General features: G+C 36.8%; 1 protein-coding gene across 1 annotated transcript in view; it reads left to right on the forward strand.

The window, feature by feature from the left end:
- SLC7A11 (solute carrier family 7 member 11) overlaps positions 1–21888 on the forward strand; it is an 84941-nt gene that overhangs the window by 13972 nt on the left and 49081 nt on the right. Inside the window, exons 4-6 of the mRNA XM_062199609.1 lie at positions 5172–5297; positions 10128–10227; positions 16489–16533. Of these exons, the coding sequence (XP_062055593.1) occupies positions 5172–5297; positions 10128–10227; positions 16489–16533 (271 nt within the window). The remainder of the gene's footprint in view (positions 1–5171; positions 5298–10127; positions 10228–16488; positions 16534–21888) is intronic.

Here is a 21888-nt window from a genome sequence, read left to right on the forward strand (position 1 = left end):
GGTTAACTGAATGCTTATTTGCCTCAATTTAAAAAAAAATTCTACTTCATTTCTCTCAGATTAATAAAGATGAAATTTTTTTGCTTATTCAAAATCCTGTTCTGGTAAACAAGTCAGGCACATGGAGTTTTAATTGGAAAATCATACATTCTCGCTTGGCTGCTTTCTGTAGCCCAAACTGACATTTCTCTCTTTACCTTCTATAAAAGACGTGAGTTCTCATGGCTGTTGTAGTTTCAGTAAACATTAGTGGATGTTCAATATTTAGAATACTGTTGTCATTGCCTCCTAAAACTAGACTCTGTATAAATATACATGTGAATGACAGAGTATTCTTTTAAACATATGTGCCTTAAGATGTGAGATCTAGGTCCAGATCCACCCCTAATAAACTCAGTCTCAATTTCCTTGCTAGCTTATTTTACATGTTGAGTTGAGAGCTCCATACTACCTCTTAGACCTTGTGGGAGTGATTGGGAGGAGCAAACAAAATAGCATTTGTGTGTGCATTGTGAAAACAATTAGCTGATTCTACAAATGTCCTGCCATATTTTTGTTTTCAAAACTGCATTTTCCCGTCACCATTAAACTACAGGAAAGAACTTCTAGGGCTAGTTCTGTGTTAGCGTTTCAGTATAGCACATGGAATGGCTCAGGTTAAAACTTCTGAAGTCTGCTATGCCTTCTCCTCTTCTACCAAAACTAAATTACCAAGACAAACAATTCTTAGAGAGAAATCCTACCTACGATAAATCTGAATCTTTGCAGGGAGGAAGAGTTATCCCAAGCTAGAAAAAACTAGTGCTAATCAGATCATATGTATTTGAGCCAGTTCCTCATTGTTTACCTGTGAACTAATGGTGAAAGCGTGGGCTCCAAATTTGGACCATGTGGCTCCAGTCCTATCTTCACACTTACTACTTCTGTGAACATAGGCAAGGTAAATAATGTGCTGATTATCAGCTGCTAATCTGAAAACTAAAGCCAGTATTAGTAACCTGATAGGAGGATTAAACAACATTGTCCATGTAAGGTCTTTGCACTATATTGGCCATTAATAATAGTTTACATTTCTTTAAATTTTATTCCCAACAGTGAGAGATTAGTTACCGATCTGCTGTCTGCTTTTGGAAAGCATTTATTGCTGCATATCATCTGTGAAGTTAATGCATCCTCTGAATGAATGCTATGAAGACACAAAGAGAACTCAGGCAGCTATTACAAAAAATGGTGGAACCCACTTCATTTCACCATGTAGCATGCAGGGATAATATCCATTTATTTTTATCAGCTTAGCATGCAATAGTTAGAAGCCCAAAAGAACTTGAACCTGGAAGAAAAATTTATGTATCCAAACTCTGTAATCTCATTCTCCAAAACCAAAGGCAGTCCCAAATTATGGAGAGTGCAGAAGAAATATTTGCTAGTACACAAATCACAGTGTCAATCTTTAACATTTCCCTAAACATCCTCTGCAAATACAGCTTCCTACCAGTATATCTTTCTTATCTCCAGGATTTATACATGCAGCTTTCATTGCTACATTTCAGTCCTTAGGAAACCGTATCACAACCAAGAAAATAAAAACTACATATCCCTGTATTTTCATTTTGATAAAATTTAAGGCAAGCAAAAAAAAAAAACTGATATAATTATTTCCTCATGTGTGAAATTAGCAATTATTACTCAAGGGAAGAAAAGCCAGGATCAGAGCATTGTCTCAGATTGCCTTCATTATTACCATGTGAGTAAACAGTATATATAAAAATGCAGATGTTTGTTTCAGAAGCTCAGAAAACTCTTGCATTTAGTGAGTCCCAAATCCCTTTTCAATATTGTTGGGTAAGCAACATGCATAGTCTTAAATATCACTGTAAAGACACATGATGAAACAGCAGTAACAGCCCCTTGAGAACCGCTGCTGTACCTCAGTGCTGGCTGCCTCTTTGCTTGTTAAGCTGTACCTGCAGGGTCATAGAAGTCCGTCTCAGCTGGAATTTGGTGTAACAAATAATGAGTGCAAAGTCTGGATGCCCAGATAAAGCAGGGTTTTGGGAAACCTTTGAGAAACATCAGTCAGATCCAGATTTTTGTTTCAGTTTTCTGAGAGGAAAGCAAGGTGAGATTATCAGTTTGTAACATTTGCTTGGTTTTGTCTTCTGTTTGTCTAAGAAAAAATTTTAACACATAAAAGAAGGCCCCAATACTCACTTTTTTTTTTCTGTTTCAGTAGGCATCATATATTTATATATTTCCTGAAAGTAGGAAACCCTGTGTCCTCTTTTTAAATTCGTAGATGGTTGTCTGCTCAAATAAGATCTCTCTGTATCTCTCCCTCACTCCCTCCCCTCTTCTTTCCTTTCCTCCTGTTTCTTCCCCTTCTTTCCTCCTTTTCTTCTTTCTACCTTCTCACCTCACTGTTTTCTCTTTTTGCCCTCTTTCCTTCCTTTTTCTTGCTTCCACTCTGTATAAATAGTTCTTTTCTATTGTCAGTACTTTCAAAAATAGAAATTAGTTTGGATTTTAAAAGGTCTAGCTGAAGCAAAACAGTGCTCTTTTCTTCCTGGTGGGAACATGAGACCAGTTTTTTCACTTTCTTGCCAAAGTTGAAACTCTTTAATTTAAAAAATAATTTTCTCATGGTGACTCATTTATCACAATCTTTCACATAGAAAAGAAATCACTGGATGGTGAAGAGGGCAGCTGAGTTGCACTAAATTATTTTCAACATAAAAGTGCTTTAGATTGGGGAGAGGTAAATAATTTTGTTTTATTTTTCATTCTTAATAAAGTAACACATTTTGTTGTTGACAATGGGCTTATCCTTTCATGTTTTTAGCTTTGAACATAGATAAAATATCCTCCGTTAGCCTCTCGTGTAGGTTATTCAGTATTCTAACCTTTTAATCATTTCCACCATTACTTCTTCAAAATATTTTTTCGTTAATAATCCTCTATGACTGCGTGTGGCATCTTCTGATTCTTTAGTTTTTCTCATCTTTGAATTTATTTCAAAAGTGAAATTTGCTCTATTGCTTCATTTATTTAAAAACTTCTCAGTTATATTGAAGCATATTTGATAAATAAAATCATGTTATTTTGAAGTATACAATGTAATGATTTGTTGTACATACACTTTGTGAAATGATGACCGCAACCAAGTTAGTTAATGTATCCATTGTCTTGCTTAGTTAGCTTCCTTCATTTTCTGTTTGTAAGAAATCTAAGCACATTTCAAGTATGCAGTTCACGTAACACATTTTCTATAGTTCTGATGCTATACAGATCTTCATTTATGAAAGACTAAAATGAATAAAAGAGGAGGAAATTCAGTATTGCCAACAATATCATCAACATGTTATATATTCATCATAAAATGTATTTAAATAGTGCAGAAAAATAATACTAGAAGTGGAAAATTTAATATTCTGTCATCCATAAACACTTGCTGTTAATGATTTGGTAAATAGTCTTTCAGATCTTTTCCTTTCTCTCTTTGAGTCTATCAGTAGATCAGTTGATCAATGGATCTATCCATTCATCTCTGCATAACTTACTATATTAGTAATATATGAACACTCTTTCATGTAGTAATTTAACTGCATCATGATTTTAAATATTTGCATATGAATCATTAAAAGTATACATCTTAACTAATCTCCATTTTGGGATCTAGTTTCTTTTAAAAATTTTTCCCATTTTTATATGATGTGTTGATAACATTTGACTATTTTTTAATTTTGAAATCTTATTATTTGTTTATTTTATCTACTTAATAGGGAGAGAGAGAAATCTCCCATCTGTTGGTTCACTCTCTAAATGCCCTCAACATCTGGAACTGGGTCAGGCTGAAGCCAGGGGCCTGGAATACTGTCTGGGTCTCTCACATGGAGTCAGGGACCCAACTATTGAGTCATTACCTGCTGTCCCCAAGGGTATGAATCGGCTGGAAGTTGAAATAAGGGGTGGTGCTGGGACTTGAACCCAGGCACTCTGATATGGAATGCAGGCATTGCAAGGGGCATCTTTACCCCTATACAGAATGCCCACCTCTGTACTGAGATATAAATTCCAAAATGAGCTAGTGATTATATTATGCAATGGAAACTGTGAAGATAACTCTTATTGCTGTACCTAAGGAAAACTTACAATTGAATTATAAAAATTCTGTGTTTATGTTCATCCTCTGAGACATAGTTTCACACAGTTTTAATATTTGGAGAAAATGACACTTTATAAAAAGTGAAGGTTGTAGATAATACCTGCAATTGTCATAAGTGTGGCAGTATTTTGTAGTTATTGTTGTTGTTTCCATTAAGCATGAGATTTTGGGAAGAGAATAAAGTTGATATCTACTGTCTAGAATAACCTCACTCATCCCAGCAGGAAGAATGGAAAAATCTTAGAGCATCACTATTCTCTTTTGTGCCTGCTTTTCTGAGGATCAGTTCATTCATTAATTCAATAAAATGTGTCAATTGTCTACCTAGTTCTGAGTTAGAAACTAGCAATACAGAAATGAATAGCCTTATTCCTTCCCAAGGTTTTCATGGTGCCCAGGCAGGAAGGGTGATTCTAACTGCTGCTTGGGAAAACTGTAGACCGACTAATTAAGTCTACACTTCTAGGGTAGATTAAAAGTCATGCTTGATGAACTCATTAGAAAGCAGAGAAGAAAACTAAAAAAAGAGTGCTGGGTAAGGTTAGCCCTGGAGGTGGAAAGTAAGATCCCTCTCAACTACTCTTCATATCCTTCCTTGAGAGTGGTCCATACTGCAGGTGTCCCATTATGGAGGTGCTATATCAAGTTAATGTGTCAAACATAGTCATCAGAATGCACACTGGCTTGGCTTCAGGATTTAGCTAGAAGATATTTTTGACCAGCAGAGTCCTACAATATATACTCATTCTAGCAATGTATGCGAAGAACAAGAGAGTAATTCATACTGCTTAGAAGCTTTATCCAAGCTTTTCAAAATCATATGGAGGCCTTGTTGAAGTGAGATTTTCATTCATTAGGTCTGGAGCAGGGCCTGAGATTCAGATTTCTAAAACTCTTCTAGGCAATGGTAATACTTCTGGCTTGTAGATTACCCTTGGGTGACAAGGACCCAAGATGTCCTCATGTCAATGAGGATTTGCCTTTTGTAACTTCTTCTGTTTGTTTGCAGCTGCAGTGATGGTCCTAAATAGCATGAGTGTCAGCTGGAGTGCCCGGATCCAGATTTTTCTAACCTTTTGCAAGCTCACAGCAATTCTGATAATTATAGTCCCTGGAGTTATGCAGTTAATTAAAGGTATGGACTGAAAAGTAAATGCTTTTTAAAATACGTATCTGCTTTTGGTCTCTTCTAACATTAACTTTTGCTTGTACTAGCAGAATCCTTAATTAGTCTCTGCCTGTGAAAGTTAAACTCTACTGTCATCTAATTGATATGAAAGGCTGCCACATTGGGGGTAAGTTAATATTTATGGTTGAATGGCAGCAAAATGATTAAGAGTGGGCCAAGCAAAAAATAAGGCATCGATGATTTCTCTAGTAGTGAATCTTGGAGTAAAAACCTACACTGGAAAAAATAAATCTATCATTTGGTTTTAGCTACAGATAAGTATGTCCTTTTATTTCTACTTTAAAATTTCTTGATTATAGTAATAAAGAAGAGATAATAACAGGAAAGTAAAGGAAGATGACCAATCATTTTTTTAAAGATTTATTTATTATTTTTGAAAGTCAGAATTACACAGAGAAGGAGAGGGAGGGAGAGAGAGAGAAAGAGAGAGAGAAAGAAGGAGAGGTCTTCCATCTGCTGGTTCACTCCTCAATTGACTGCAATGGCCAGAACTGTGCAGATCTGAAGCCAGGAGCCAGGTGCTTCTTCCAGGTCTCCCATGTGGGTGCAGGGGCCCAAGGACTTGGACCATCTTCTACTGCATTCCCAGGCCATAACAGAGAACTGGATTGAAAGTGGAGCAGTCAGGACTGGAACCGGAGCCCATACGGGATGCCAGCACTGCAGGTGGCAGCTTTACCCACTATGCCACAGTGTGGGCCACACCAATCATTCTTTTACTGTCTGGTTATTATTGCTTTTATCTAGAGAGTGGTTTCCTGAGAACGGGAGTGAGATATGGGACTAGCATTCATAAGCACTACATATAATAAAATAGTTGTAAAGTAAGATAGTTATAAACAAATAAGATAGTAAAAATGGGAGTTTTAATATTAGTTTAATGTAACGTTTGTTTTTTTATTGGAATATGACATTTTCTGGTATTATCTGATTTACAGAGTATACTGTTTAATGAGAAAAGGAGTTGAAAGGTGATGGTATTTAGAGTTTTAGTTGTTTTAGGGAGGCAGACCTGTAATTGCATGGATTCAGTGGAAATTGTTGGCAGAGAAAGAGGTCCACATGAGATACTTAATTGGCAATAGGCAATATAGTTGGATATAGCAAAGTGAGAAGAAATTGTAAAGGGATGACATATAACCTGGGCATGTTAAGTATTTAGTGTTTGCATTGATAATGTCTGGTCCAAGAAAGGGAATTTATAGAGAAACTTAATGACGTTGCATGAGAAGAATTACACACAGTAAAAGGAAATGCCAGAGCTCAGCACAATAATCGCTGTTGGCATTAAACAGTAACAAACACTGAAAGATCTGTCCCTCTGTAGTTGGGGAAAGGGAGCTGCTGGTGTCCATTTAATAAACCTTGAGGGAGATCTTAGGGTCCTGCTGGCTAAATACTTTCATAAAATCCAGCCACCTCAACAAGCTCAAGTAAGTACAATGGGTCTGAACACTGTGGCTCTTGCTGAAGGGGAGTGAAGAGCTTGCTATTCTAATTCATCTTGGCCTCCATGGAGCTGGCCAGCTTCTATTCTATCTTATTCATTAGGAATGCAGGCAAAATAATCTGTGTGGTGCTTTCGTTACCGGGCTCACTCTTTTGTCTTCTGTAAAGAATTTCTTAGAATTTAAACAGTATAGAAACTCTTGATTCACTGGCCTTTCTTTAGTACTAGTTTAAATTTCTGAAGTTGATATATTATTTCTTGAAAACATATTTTCCTTTCCTTTCCTTCCCTTTCCTTTCCTTTTCTTTTCTTTTCTTTTCTTTTCTTTCTTTCTTTCTTTCTTTCATTTTTGTTTAATTTGTGACATGGGTGGCAGCATAGACTAGTCAGTGTTACAAATTATTTATCATGTGTGTGGGGCAGGATTTGGTTGCCCAAGTGTTATTGTCATGCAGATTCCTTGAGATCAGAGGTCATGACACATCTCTTGAATTTGTTTGGTAATTATAATAAAGTTATAATTAGTATTCATATTATCAATGCTTAATGTGAGCAGGGTTCTCCAAAGATCGCATTCAGAAATTGTCTAAGAATGTTAATACATTTAAAGTAAGCTTTAACATTTTCAAGAGTATTTAAATGGGTATCTTTGCTCTGTTACTATAAAATTATGATTTTCTTAGGGTATTTGGCATGGTGGTTTGAGGGCTCATATCAGAATGCCTGGGCCTGAGTCCCAACTCCACTTACAATTCCAGCTTCCTGTTAACTCACATTCTTGAAGGCAACAGTTGAGGGCCAAATAAATGTGCTATCAATGCATCTCAAGGATCTAGAAAAACAACAGCAAACCAAACCCAAAAGTAGTAGGAGAAGAGAAATAACGATAGTGAAGAAATCAACAAAATTGAGTCCAAAAAAAAAAAAAATTACAAAAGATCAGCAAAACTAAGAGCTGGTTTTTTGAAAAGATAAGAAAATCGACACACCATTGGCCCAGTTAACACAAAAAAGGAGAGAGAAGACCCAAATCAATAAAATTAGAGATGTAAAAGGGAATATAACAATAGGCACCACAAAAATAAAAAGACTCATCCGAAATTACTACAAAGAGTTGTATGCCAAAGAACTGGGAAATCTAGCAGAAATGGACAGATTCCTGGACACATACAACCTACCTAAATTGAACCATGAAGACATAGAAAACCTAAACAAACCCATGACCAAGTCAGAAATTGAATCAGTAATGAATTCCCTCCCAACAAAGAAAAGCACAGGACTGGATAGATTCACTGCTGAATTCTACTAGACATTTAAAAAAGAACTAACTCCAATTCTTCTCAAGCTATTCAAAACAATTGAAAGAGCGGGAATCCTCCCAAATTCTTTCTATGAAGCCAGCATCACCTTAATTCCTAAACCTGAAAATGAAGCAGCATAGAAAGAGAATTACAGACCAATTTCCCTGATGAACATAGATGCAAAAATCCTCACTAAAATTCTAGTCAATAGAATGCAACAACACTTCAGAAAGATCATCCACCCAGACCAAGTGGAATTTATCCCTGGTATGCAGGGATGGTTTAACATTCGCAAATCAGTCTATGTGATACACCACATTAACAAACTGCAGAAGAAAAACCATACGATTATCTCAATAGATGCAGAGAAAGCATTCGATAAAACACAACACCCTTTCACAATGAAAACCCTAAGCAAACTGGGTATAGAAGGAACATTCCTGAACACAATCAAGGCAATTTATGATAAACCCACGGCCAGCATCATATTGAATGGGGGAAAAGTTGGAAGCATTTCCACTGAGACAGGGATGCCTACTCTCACCATTGCTATTCAACATAGTTCTGGAAGTTTTAGCCAGAGCCACCAGGCAAGAAAAAGAAATCAAAGGGATGCAAATTAGGAAGGAAGAAGTCATGTGTTTCATATATACATTTTTAAGAACATAAGCAGAAGCCACATTGTGGCATAGTAGGATAAGCCTCTGCCTGTGGCACCAGTATCCCATATGGGAACTGTTCATGTTCCAGCTGCTTTTCTTCTAATCCACCTCTCTGCTTATGTGCTGGGAAAGGAGTGGAGGATGTCCCAAGTGCTTATGTGGGAGACCCGGAAGAAGCTCTTGGCTCCAGGCTTTGAATTGGCCCATATCTGGCCGTTGTGGCTATTTGGGGAGTGAACCAGCAGATGGAAGACCTTTCTCTCTGACTTTCTCTTGCTGTCTGTAACTCTGCCTCAAATAAATAAATAAAATCTTTAAAAAAGCATAAATAATGCATTATCTTCAGTTTTTTTAAAAAAAGATTTATTCATTTATTTTAAAGAGTTACAGAGGCAGAAAGAGAGGGAGAGAGATCTTCTATCCACTGGTTCACTCCCCAGATAACCACAATAGCTGAGGCTGTGGAGCCAGGAGCTTCTTCTAAGTCTCACAATTGAGTGGCAGGGGCCCAAACACTTGAGCCATCTCCCAGGCTATTAGCAGGCAGCTGGATCAGAAATAGAGCAGCTGGGACATGAACAAGTGCTTGTATGGGTTTATGATGCCCATCACAGGCTGTGGCTTTACCTGCTACACCAGAACACAGACCCTTATCTTCATTTTTAAGAATTCCGTCTCCATCCCCACATTTACAGTTTACAGAAAATCCTTTAGCCTTTTTTTTTTTTTTTTTTGAACAGGCAGAGTGGACAGTGAGAGAGAGAGACAGAGAGAAAGGTCTTCCTTTTCTGTTGGTTCACCATCCAATGGCCGCCGCAGCTGGCGCGCTGCGGCTGGCGCACGGCGATGATCCAAAGGCAGGAGGCAGGTGCTTATCCTGGTCTCCCATGGGGTGCAGGGTCAAGCACTTGGGCCATCCTCCAGTGCACTCCCAGGCCATACCAGAGAGCTGACCTGGAAGAGGGGCAACCGGGACAGAATCTGGTACCCCGACTGGGACTAGAACCTGGTGTGCTGGCGCCACAGGCGGAGGATTAGCCTATTGAGCCGTGGCACCGGCCCCTTTAGCCTTTTTTTCATTGTCATAGTAGAGGCATCTTCAAATGATTTTTTAATGCATTTTCTTCTTGGTTATAACCTTATTAAAAGCAAAATGTGAAATTGCATTCATGACAATCAATGGTTTTGAGACTCCTTTTCTAGAATGGATACAGTATTAACAGAGAAACTTGGCAATGAGAAGAGTAAATCTAGAGTTAAATTTCATTTCCTATTGTTCCCTTTCTCTTGTGTTTGTAGTTAAAGCACAAAAATAATAACCAATTCTTTGACAAGTTTTAAAATGTCTCAATTCTAATTGCAGGACAAACACAGCACTTTAAAGATGCCTTTTCAGGGAGAGATGCCAGTGTTATGGGATTGCCCCTGGCTTTTTATTATGGAATGTACGCATATGCTGGCTGGTAAGTTGATCTCTGTAATTCTGCTCATTTGTATGCTTCATGAATTCCTTCCAGTTCTTTAAGTATCAAGCAGGTGCTAGGTAAGTGTTGAGCCACCATCCAGTGTGATATGCTTTACCTGAAAAGAAAAATGTGGTGTGATCCCCTCCATGAAGCCAATCACTGTGCACATGAAAATGAACAACCCAGATTCCTAATAGTAGGTGTGGAAAGATATAATACCTTTTCTCACTCATTTTAAGGGCCACACCCCACATTCTTATACCAGAAACAAGGTAATAAGGGACCAGCAGGAAAAATTCATGTTATCAAAGTTTTATGTGACATGGGAGCCCTATGAAATGAAGCCCCAAAGACCCACGGAAAACTATTATGGTAATAGTAAGACGATGTTGGAGATGGGATGGCAGAGAACCCACCAGACTTGCCTATTTAGGTTCTTCTCTGCCTCTCTATGTGGCATTGTTTCCTCTTTGGAATGGGGTAGGATCCCTCTGAAATGAGGACTTTATAACTTACTATCGGATAAGGTAGGTCAGCAAATTTCTTTATGACCAACTCCAACACAGGAAGATGGTGGTGGCTGGGCATAGATTAGAGTTAGATTTCTAGACTTCAGGACTTGCTCTGGGGGAGATGAGTTCTAGTTTTGGTGACCCCCTTTATGAAAGGGATTCTAGTCTCCCACTTGCTTGCATGAAAAAGGGAAGCAGGAGAAAGCAGGGCAGGAGAAGATCAGGTAGATCTTAACTTCCATAGCCCTTTTGGATTCCTCAATTCCAAATGTTCAACAAGCCATTCTCTGGTTTTCTGAGAACCAACTCAGTAAAGAAGATTCTACAATTTAGCTGCATGTCATAAAAAGCAAGCAAATTCTAGGCTTTAAGAGCGAGTACGAATCCCCTTTGCATGTTTCCGTAAGAACAGGATAGTGCCATGCGGTATCAAAGACTAGTGCTTTGCTCATCAACATGCCTTCCAGCTAAAGCTCCAAGAGTACTGACACATATGACAAATGACACATGGTAATTAACTGATCTTTCCATGAAAAGAAAATAATTCTGATAAACAAGTAAGTGGCCTTAGGAGGTAAAATGGTGCTGTCCAGGCAGGGAAAGAGAAGCTGAGATAATAAAATCAGTAGTAGTAGAAAATCTGTTGCATTTCAAAGGCCCTTATCTTTAAAAGGTCTTTAACATTCCCTCCACATCTGAAAACAAAAGATGATTAAAATTGTGATGCTTTGCATACATTTCTTTTGATAGACATCTATCTGTGATATCTACTGTTCTGGTTAAAGCATTGGAATTCTGTTTTTATGCCTTGCTTGACTCAGATACTTGAATAGCAATAATCCTTTCCTGACTAAATTTTATATACCTAATAAGATTTAATTGAAGTGGCTGCTGCAAGAAAGCCTCTTGGTTAGAAAAGTTTTATTCAAACATCAAAATCGTTGAAGTAAGATTAACGTTAACTGTTTTGGAGTAAATAATAGCAATATTTCTTTTTCATTACTTATATGACTAATAGACAGTTTGGGGTGTGAGAATGTTCTATGAGCCTAGACATAAAATCAGGAAACTGAACTATCTCAAACATTATGTAAATATACTTCCAACACAAACATAATTTCCTGGTTTTGTTTTTTTTTTTTTTTTAGTTTTTAGATTTTTACCTTCCAAAGAGTGCATGGAACATAAAGATATATTTCAAAATAAGTGGAATGTGTACCCTATTAATCTTATTGAATTATGAAAATATAGCATCAGAAAAGATTTACGAGGGTGTAGGAACTTAAAATTTTAACATGGCTTTGAAACAAAATATGTTTGAAGGTTAGAAAATCATAGCTCAAAGGAGATGATTGAAAAATGTTTATATATTCCCAGAATATTTTCTTAGCCATTGTGTGTAAGCCTCAGTTTTGAATCACTCAGTGCGTTTGAAGTCTTTTTACTTTTGTCCAAAGCACAATGTAGTGCTGGACAGAGAAAAGAACGAAGTGTGATTACAGGGTGAGAAGCAGAATCAATTCTTCTGTGGCTGTTCAGTGGGGATCAGAGTTCCATGCCCTGGGGCAGCAGCCAAGCTACGGAAGGGTCACTGGGAGATGTAGAGCAAAGTCTGGGCGGGGGGCCTGGGGGATAGCAAAAGCTCTCAGCTGCAGCCAAGCCTTGGGAACTCAGCAATATTCAATCAGGAATGTGGAATGTGGAGATGGTCACAAGGGGGATTTGATTAATTCTGTTGAATGAAGTTTCTTTTGCCTGCAAGTACCATGCGTCTGTTCCCATGGAATCTTAAAAATATTTCTACCCAGCACTGAATATTCAGGTCACCTGCTTTATTAAAGTAGAGCAAATTGTCTCCACTTCTGTAGGCTTTTGAGGACCGATAGATTTCTTGGTGCATAAAGACTCTACTTATTTTGAATTATCTTATTAGTGAATTTTATTGCCATTCAGCCTAAAATGTAATTCTGTTTACAAGCTAAAAGCAGTTGACGTGAACCTTTATTTATACTTTTACCCTTATAATCCTCATGTCTACTCCCTATTTTAAAGATCAAGAAACCATTGATTTCCTTATATTCTTGAGAGTTCAATCACAGTATTGGAAAATAAGTCTCGGATTTTAAATGGAATGTTATCTGATACAACTGGCTTTTGTAGGGGACAGATAAGTAACTGCTTCTATAACAGGTCCTTGTGCTACCTGAATGCCGCTTTGTGAAGAAGTAGAAATAATAGGTTGTTAATCTATGGCCATCAGTTTTAGAAAAGGGAAGCTGTGTTTAGAAAAGCTAGTCAGTTGGTTTGGTGTTCCAGGTCAAAAGTTATTATCTGGTTGTAAATGAAATGAGGGAAGCTAAAAGCATTCCCAAGGAGAGGAGCATGTATTCACTCTCCTAGTGTTTTCCCTGCTTTTCTGAGCTCTCTCTTTCACCATCTAATTAAAAGACAGGATTGTAGAACTATTCATGGGGGCCTATAAATGAACCTGAAATGAACCTCCATTCCCAGGGCTGCTGCTGGGATAATATTTAACAAAATAAAAAAATAATGTTGAGACATTGCTAATGAGTGTGACAGCAGTGAAGCAGAGCCAGTCATCAGAACCTACTGCCCGGCCTGTTAGCCTGTAAGTAAAAGCAGCAAGACCACTGTTGTCCTGGAGACCTTGCTCTATGAGCCATTCAACTCCTTGGAAAAAGACACCAGCAAACCTTGGGGAATCTGAATAGGGTAAGCTTTTGGCTGTTAGGAGCGCAGAACCTTTCTAGAATGATGAAAACTCCTTCACAGAAACATGATTAGGGGAAAAGAAATCATTAACAAAGCCAGGTCACAGAGTTGGGTCAGAACAACTTTAATATTATTGCCAATGTCTGCATTCAGAGAAATCCATACACCATTCCCCCTCTGGCCCTGGGGAACTCAACCAATTTCAGTCCCATCTACTGATCCAAAGCTAAATGCTGCTTGGTGTGATTTTTATTTTTTATAACTGTGTGATAGAAAATAGTTTTTCAGTGTCTTTTTTTCCCCTTCCTTTTTAAATCATATCCTCCATGGATTTTGTCCTTCTAAAGCACCTGCTGGGATTATTTTGTACCATTGTGTCAAATCTAATCTAAAGAATAAGCTTCTTTTAAAAATAAGTCACAGAGTTGGGAATTGGAATGCATTGCCAGCATCGCAGTGTCTTTTATGCACAATCATGGAAAAGCTGCAACAATAGATCTTGTGGACATTCTCTAGAGGCTGTGAGGAGATGTAAACCAGAGAGAATACTACCGACTTATTGCTGGAGACTAGGAGAGCATGAAGGTGTATTTCCCACAGGATGTAAACATTTGGACTAAAATAAGAAGCGTTCTCCTTCCTGTCCCCAACCCTGCCCCAATCCCTTTCCTTTTCTCTGTTCTCTGGAGCTATGGCAAATATTTGAAATTGTGTGTTTTTTCATACATGTATTTCCTTTCTTGCTTTAACATTGTTGGAAAAGGCCAATTTCTAAAACAATTATTATGAGGAAACTGGCTATTTTGGACATGAGAAGCCTAGAGATACAGAGTCTTCAAATAGTTCATCAAACATGCATATGATTAAAAAAAAAAGCCTGGATTTTAATATTGTTGCACCCATATAAACATCTTTACACTTGACCGAGAAGTGATTGCCAGATAAACATCTTTTAATTCCACTTTTTCCATAAACTTTGAAGCACCCTCCTGTTTCTCAGTGCGTGTGATTTTTTTTTTTCCACTTTCTTCCTTTACTTCCCATTGCCTCAGGCTTATAACAGATTTCTCTGAGTGCATATTCCAGATAAAGTATTGATTGGTGTTTGCCTTCTTAGTATAACTACAACCTCTTTTTTTTGAAACTTAACTTTCTAGTCATTAAAAAAACCTCCTTGGCTACTAACGTTTTAGATCACCCTTATTACTACTGTCCTCTCAGCTTTTCAAATGTTTCTGCATAAACCACAGTCCTTAAAGTTGTGGACACCTTCACCTTGAACATCTGCTGCCTACTTGTGACTTGAGCTGAGGTTTTCATGAAGGCGGAGCAAGACAGGTTTCCTTATCTTAGTTTCAGATTGTGAGATACTTTAAGCATCTTACAATCTGACAGATTCATATTCCAGTCATTTGGTTTTAGACTGTAGAATTTTGTCCCTGTATACCTATGCTCCTATGTATCTATGTAAAAGGGTAACTTTGACTTCTAAAAAAATAACAAAATATATTGAAATTTTTACTTTTATACTATGTGAGAATTTCCTAAGACTGAAATGAAGAGGTTGCAAGGTCTTTGTCTTTATGTGTTTAGCTCTTGCCAATCATGACCCTTGGTTTTCCCATTCTTATAAACTGATTAGCCACAATTATATATTTGAAGATTAAGTCTGCCTCAGTGTTCACATATGGAAACTTAGGAGAGAACTGTGGAGCTTTTAAAAGGGCTCCAGTGGGGTTAATCTGGAGAACAAAGTCAAGGATGCAAGGTAGTAGTCACCCATGGGTGGGACTGGTAGAGCCACAGATGGAATAAAGGATTTTGAATTTTTCTAGGGCCCTGACATTGGGATGATATTTGCAGTACTATGGAATTTGAAGCCGAGAATGCTCCTAGCCACATGAAATTTCCAGTAAAGTGTTCTGTATTAGGGACGTGTTGAAAGTTTCTGGTGCTTTTGTTACTAAATTATGGTGTGACAAGTAGCAATATGCTGAAAATCAACTGGCTGCATATACAAAAAGAAAACAGAAATGATAACTTCATCCTCTTATGACTTGAGGTTATTTGGGACACATGTTGGAAAACCATGTCTTTAAAGGATGAAGTGCAAATTGAAAATTTATCATCTTTTAAAATTTTCCATTTTTAATTTTAAGTTGACAAATTATAGTTGCATGTATTTATGGGCTGTGATGATTCATAAATAAAATGTGGAATAATTAAATCAAGCTAGCTGACATATCTATCACCTCACATACTTACCATTTTTTTGTGGAGAGAACATTCAAAATTTACTTTCCTAAATTTTTGAAAAGTACAAGGCATTATAATTTACATTATTTTGGTTCCTGTGTGTAACTGTGTTTATATCTAGGAAGCTATGAACAGTTCCCTAAAACAAGAAATGCTTTTGTCATACTTTTTGATTGACTTGTCTGTATCACTAACATTTGGATTCCCAGGAGTCGCAGATCATCTCATACTTAAATTCTGTTCCACTCTCCTGGCCACACCTGTCCTGCAGAATTCTAAACTGTTGCTCATATTCCTAGGCATGACCCCTCTGTCACAGTTCTGTGCTCATATACTAGGCTCAGGCAGCAATACACCATTGCAGTATCACCAGGGCTAGAGGATCAGCAATCTTGAAGGCTCAAGCTGGTGATGTGGCCTCTAGGAAAACCTTCCTTGACCTACCTGGCTGTGCTGGACTACCCTCTGGCTCCTGTACTGCATCACATTATTCTGTAGGCCCTTGTGTAAACCGTGAGCTCCTTGTGGAGAGTCTATGGACTTTCTGTTCTTATTTCCCCAGGTGTCTGACACATAAGAAGCATCCCACAATTGTGGTTTAATATGAAGATCATTGGTGGGAGTTTTCATCACATCAAAAGTTTTTTATATGATGTTTTCATAATTCTGATTTTAATTTTAAATATTTAAAATGTGTAACATTGTATTACAATAGTAAAATACATTAATGGTTTGTAATTAATTTATATATTTTCAGGTTTTACCTCAACTTTGTTACTGAAGAAGTAGAAAACCCAGAAAGGTAAGTAACCATATTTACTTGGTAATTTTTATGTGGAGTAAAATTTAAGATTACATAGTTGAAGAAGTGGACCTGAAGAAGGAGCTCAGTACGGGCTGGTTGAATTTGTTATCATCATTATTGTCTTATGCAGATAAAATTATTTGATATTTTATAAAGTAAATATAAATAACTTAATTATATAGTCCATCTTCAATACTAAATTTCCTTATAGCCAGAAGCATAAAAGAATAGTTACATTTTAGGTAAACTATCCTTTATAAATGTGTATGTATAACTTAACATAGACTCCTACAACTGTAGCTGAGACTCAAAATGTTGAATGATAATCATATATCATTTTTTATAACTATCGAACTAAAGGAATTGATGTAATTATTGAGCAATTAGTTCTGAGAGCTTAGAAATACTCACAGAATGTTATAGAAACTTGCAAAGTTTTGGACCTGAATTATGTTTTTTAATATTTCTTCCTAGGTAATAATTTGATAATTTGGTGATTTGATGATGATTTATATATTTCTAAAATTAACTTAGACAAATAACTTATTTTTATTCATGAATAAGCATCTTATTTGCACAGAAAAGTAACATAAAAATAGGCAAAAGATGGAAGTATTAAGAAGTAAAATATGAAGCAGACTTTAAAGTTATTTAATTCACCTCACTTTTATTAAGCATCTTCTGTATTCTAACCGTTATGCTTGGAACATCTTACATGATGAAAAGGTTTGTCTTCAAGTATTTCAGTGTCCAGTCAATGAGTTCAATGTATAAACAAATATAACAATGTAATAATACTACAATTGGTTATCCACTTTGGCAGAGATGAAAGGAGGAGATGTTTAAGTATATCTAGGTAGATATAATATGAGCTTCAAATAATGAGGAAATGTTTTGGAGGTTGGGGGAGAGATGGGAAGCAGGGAGAGGAGGAAGAGGAGGAGAGAGCAACAGAGAAGGAACAGCCAAAAGAAAGTGAGTCAATATAAAATAGTCTGGACATCAGAGATTATGCCTAAGGGTTGACAATTCAAATTAAAATATACTAAGAAATTCTGGTACAAAGTGTATTGGGAGATAGCTGATTAGATCTGGCCAAGTACCAGGATTGTTAGGGTTTAGAACACACAACTCAGCAATTGAGGTTGAAGTGATGTTTCATAGTGTCTGATTCAACTGTTAGGTAAGTTGATGTGTAATATAATATGTGAAAAGCTGCTTTCTTCAAACCTCTGGCCAATTTATAGCTATATCATCATGTTTACAATTCAAAGTGTGGGTAGAGAACAAATACCAGGAACTAATGTTGTAAGTTTTAAATTTTTTTAAAAATTTATTTGCAAATGGGGGCCAGTGCCATGGCTCACTGGGCTAATCCTCCGCCTGCAGCGCCAGCATCCCATATGGGTGCTGGGTTCTAGTCCTGGTTGCTCCTCTTCAAGTCCAGCTCTCTGCTGTGGCCCGGGAAGGCAGTGGAGGATGGCTCAGGTGATTGGGCACCTGCGCTGGCGTGGGAGACCAGGAGGAAGCACCTGGCTCCTGGCTTCGGTTCAGCGCAGCGCTGGCCGTGGCGGCCATTTCGGGGGTGAACCAACGGAAAGAAGACCTTTCTCTATCTCTCTCTCACTGTCTAATTCTACCTGTCAAATAAGCAAAAAAAAAAAAAAAAAAAAAAAAGTTATTTGCAAATGTTTAACTACCTTATGACCATAAGCTCACTGATTACAGAGATAAAAAGGTTGGCCTGGTTTTATAGATTTTTCAAATAGTGTCGAAGTGGCAACGTGGAGAGAAGACAGGACTTACCATATTTTACATAAAATATTTATTTAATTTCCACTATGTGAAAGAAATTACTGTAGTTTATGACTAACCTAAATCTCAAATATTTTAAAGAAACCAGTTACTAAAATCTAGTGAGTATGTTTCTTGTGAAAAAAAAAAGTCAAAATTGGATGTTTGTGGACATGATATAGTGTAACATTTATTATAATTTATTATATGTTATAGAAGTAGCATAGATATAAACATTCTCTTTTAATATTGTTAACAGTTTAAGTATAGTTTTTGTTTGCTACATGTGCAATATTATTGGGTATTCACATATTAAACATTTTTAAACTGTTAATACCATTAAAGCCCAAGTTGAATTTCTGATGTATTCCACCTGAGTACAATGCAGTGAGATTCTCTTACTTGCCTCTCTCTCCTTCCCAATTTAAGAGCCTTGGTTTTGCAGACTGATATGGTCCATGATTTAGGGTAGAAAAATACTGAGCAGCCATGATGTTGACGGATTTTCTAGGTTTCAATGTTCCAAGCAACTATCTTTTTTCAGTACTTTTGAAAAAATAGGAACATTTATTACACATCATACTGAAATCTACTCTACAATACTTTCAATACTGAAGTTAATATTCATTTTATGAATTCTCTTATCCTTGTATAGATTTCACTGAAGTCTTATTTTTAGATTTATTTATTTTATTTGAAAGGTAGAGTCTCAGAGATAAAGGGAAAGAAAGAGAGATCTTCCAACTACTGATTCACTTCTCAAATGACCGCAATATCCTGAACTGGGCTGATCCGAAGCCTCGAGCCAGGGGTTTCTTCCCAGTCTGCCATGTGGGTGCACGGGCCTAAGCACTTGAACCATCTTCTGCTGCTTTCCCAGGTGCATTAGCAGGGAGCTGGATCACAAGTGGAGCAGCCAGGACTTGAACTGAAGGCCATATGGGATATGACACTGGCTTTTCCTGCTATGCCACAGTACTGGCCCTTTATTGAAGTTTTTTTATTATTTAGAGAAAACAGTTTAATTTTAAAGGGGAAACATTAAATGGAAGAGTTTTATAATAATGCAAATATAATTTTACTTAAAGATTATTATCCACTGGTTATACTGAATGAAATATTTTCAATTTCTGGAAATCATGAACCTGTCTACTTCATTAAATATATCTGGAGTAGTTTGAATTTCAAATATTATTAAAGAAGTTTCTAGGCGAGATTAAGAATTTCTAGACTTTTAAGATCAACGACATGAGTAACTACTTAGTCTTTAGGGAAGAAAGACATTGCTGATGAATCTGTGTTCTTTTACTCTAACTATTCAAATATTCAATTCTTCCATGGAGGATACTGTGTAAAACCTAGCCAACACATTTATCTCCTCAAATTTAAAGTATGCAAAAAAACACAGAGTCTCCTTCATGTAAAAGTTAATGTTATTATTATATATTTTTAAAACCAAAGAAAAGTTAGAGTTTTGAGCAATTTCATCAATGTCTTAATTTTTCAAATGGCATTCCTTGTAATTTACCATCATCCTAAGTTATTCAGAGCTGAATTTTATTTTTCAAACACAGAAAAAGCTTTGGGAAATATTAAGGACTGAATATCAAGATCCTAAAATTTTGTGGCTCTATTTCAGATGTACAATTTGTATTATTCTGTAGGTAGACACAGCTCCAAAATACATTTAACTACAAGAGAGAATAATTATGATTACATCTCCTTTGTGATGTGCCAAGATAAATGTGTTTTGCAATCAGTCACGGGAGCCTGTGTCCAGGTGTGCTGCAACATGCAACTTTCTGGCAGCTCGTGAAATGAATCATCAGCAGAACATACAACATCTTTCAGGATCCTCCTCCACCTGGGCAATACAATTTTCCTACAATTGTGACCCAATGGAAAAAGTAATTAATTTGGAAAAGAGAAAATAGCAATGTGATTTAAAATATATAGAATGCAAGCAGAGTAAGTTTTCATTATCTCTGTTGACTATCCTCATTTCTTTTTGTCAAAAGAGTTATTTATTTATTTGAAAGTCAGAGTTACAGAGAGAGGAGAAGAGATAGAGAGAGATCTTTCATCCTTTGGTTCACTCCCCAGATGGCTGCAAGGGCCAAGGCTGGGCTGGCTGAAGCCAAGATCCAGGAGCTTTTTCTGTGTCTCCCACATAGATGACAGGGGCTCAAGTACTTGGGTCATCTTCCTCTGCTTTTCCTAGGTCATTAGCAGGTAGCTGGATTGGAATTGTAGCAGCTGGGACACTTACCTGCATTTAAATGGTATGCCAGCATCACAGGCAGTGACTTTACCCACTATACCACAGCGCTGGCCCCCATGCAATTTCATTAAAAAAAAAAATTCATGAAAGCTAACATTATTCCATGAAAGAATTTCAGAGCTACTATTATAAACACACTGTATAGAACAGTTCCTTAAGTGTTGTAACATGAGAAATAAATTTTAACAAAATTTCTGCTGATGTGATTATATTTATAATGTTGGGAAATTTGCTCAGGGTCTTTTTTTTTTTTTTTTTTTATAATGCTTTCCAAGAGTCACTTTGGATTTGTAGAAGAAGCAATCTTTGAGATTTGATTATTTCTATTGAACATTTATAATAACATAAGAAGAATGACTTTAATAATTACCCATCACATGGTAGCTGGCTCCTTAACTGGGAATATTACAATCAGAAGAGTGTTTTAAGGGACACGAATGTCTAAATTTTTGGACCATGAAGGTGATAGAATCCCAAAGACCTGGATTTAAAATGTTATTTTCCCTTGTGCAGTTATATTGGCTTATAATGTATACATTTGTTTTGAGAACTCAAAGTGTTTTTGCAAATATAATGAGTTTTGCCTTGTGACATTACTTTTGTGGGGATTGTGCAATCTGTCATTGTTTAAAAAGTTCTACAGTGCAAAGAACCTATCATTGAGATGTATAATGTTTGTAATCCTGCTCTTAGATTGATAAATCATGTCTTGTGTTGATGAAAGCCAAGAAATGAATTGCTTTGCTTTGACCTTGGGGGTCTGAGATTAGTCAGTTTGTCTATTAGATTTGTTTCAGTGTTCTTCTCACTTCATTTATTCCTTCTGTTCAGAAGAGTTGGAAATAGTAGACTTAGAGAAAGTCAGTAAAGCTTGATATCATCAGTCATTTTTGAAGAACAGGCTATCAACATGCTCTGACTAATCAACTTTAATAGAAGGTTTAAATAATCAAAGTGTCAAGTTTAATTAATACTTTTCTAGCTTCCAATTTATATTAATTGATGCCTCAAAGTCATCACACCTTTTACCAATAATAACTTAGAAGAAAAACTTGATTTGGGAAAAATGTCCAGAGATTTTTAAGGCAATGTGATTGATCAAATTGGTCCAGAAGTGGCCTAAAATAATCACATTATTTTTGCAGCCAGTTCAGATATTGCAGTCTTGCATTCCTACTGTGTTTTAATTCGTTGTTGACTGTTTAATTCATATGTTACGGCCAGCGCGCTGCGCAGATCTGAAGCCAGAAGCCAGGTGCTTCCTCCTGGTCTCCCCA

This window comes from Lepus europaeus, chromosome 8 (genome assembly GCF_033115175.1).
Source record: "Lepus europaeus isolate LE1 chromosome 8, mLepTim1.pri, whole genome shotgun sequence".
Taxonomy (NCBI): domain Eukaryota; kingdom Metazoa; phylum Chordata; class Mammalia; order Lagomorpha; family Leporidae; genus Lepus; species Lepus europaeus.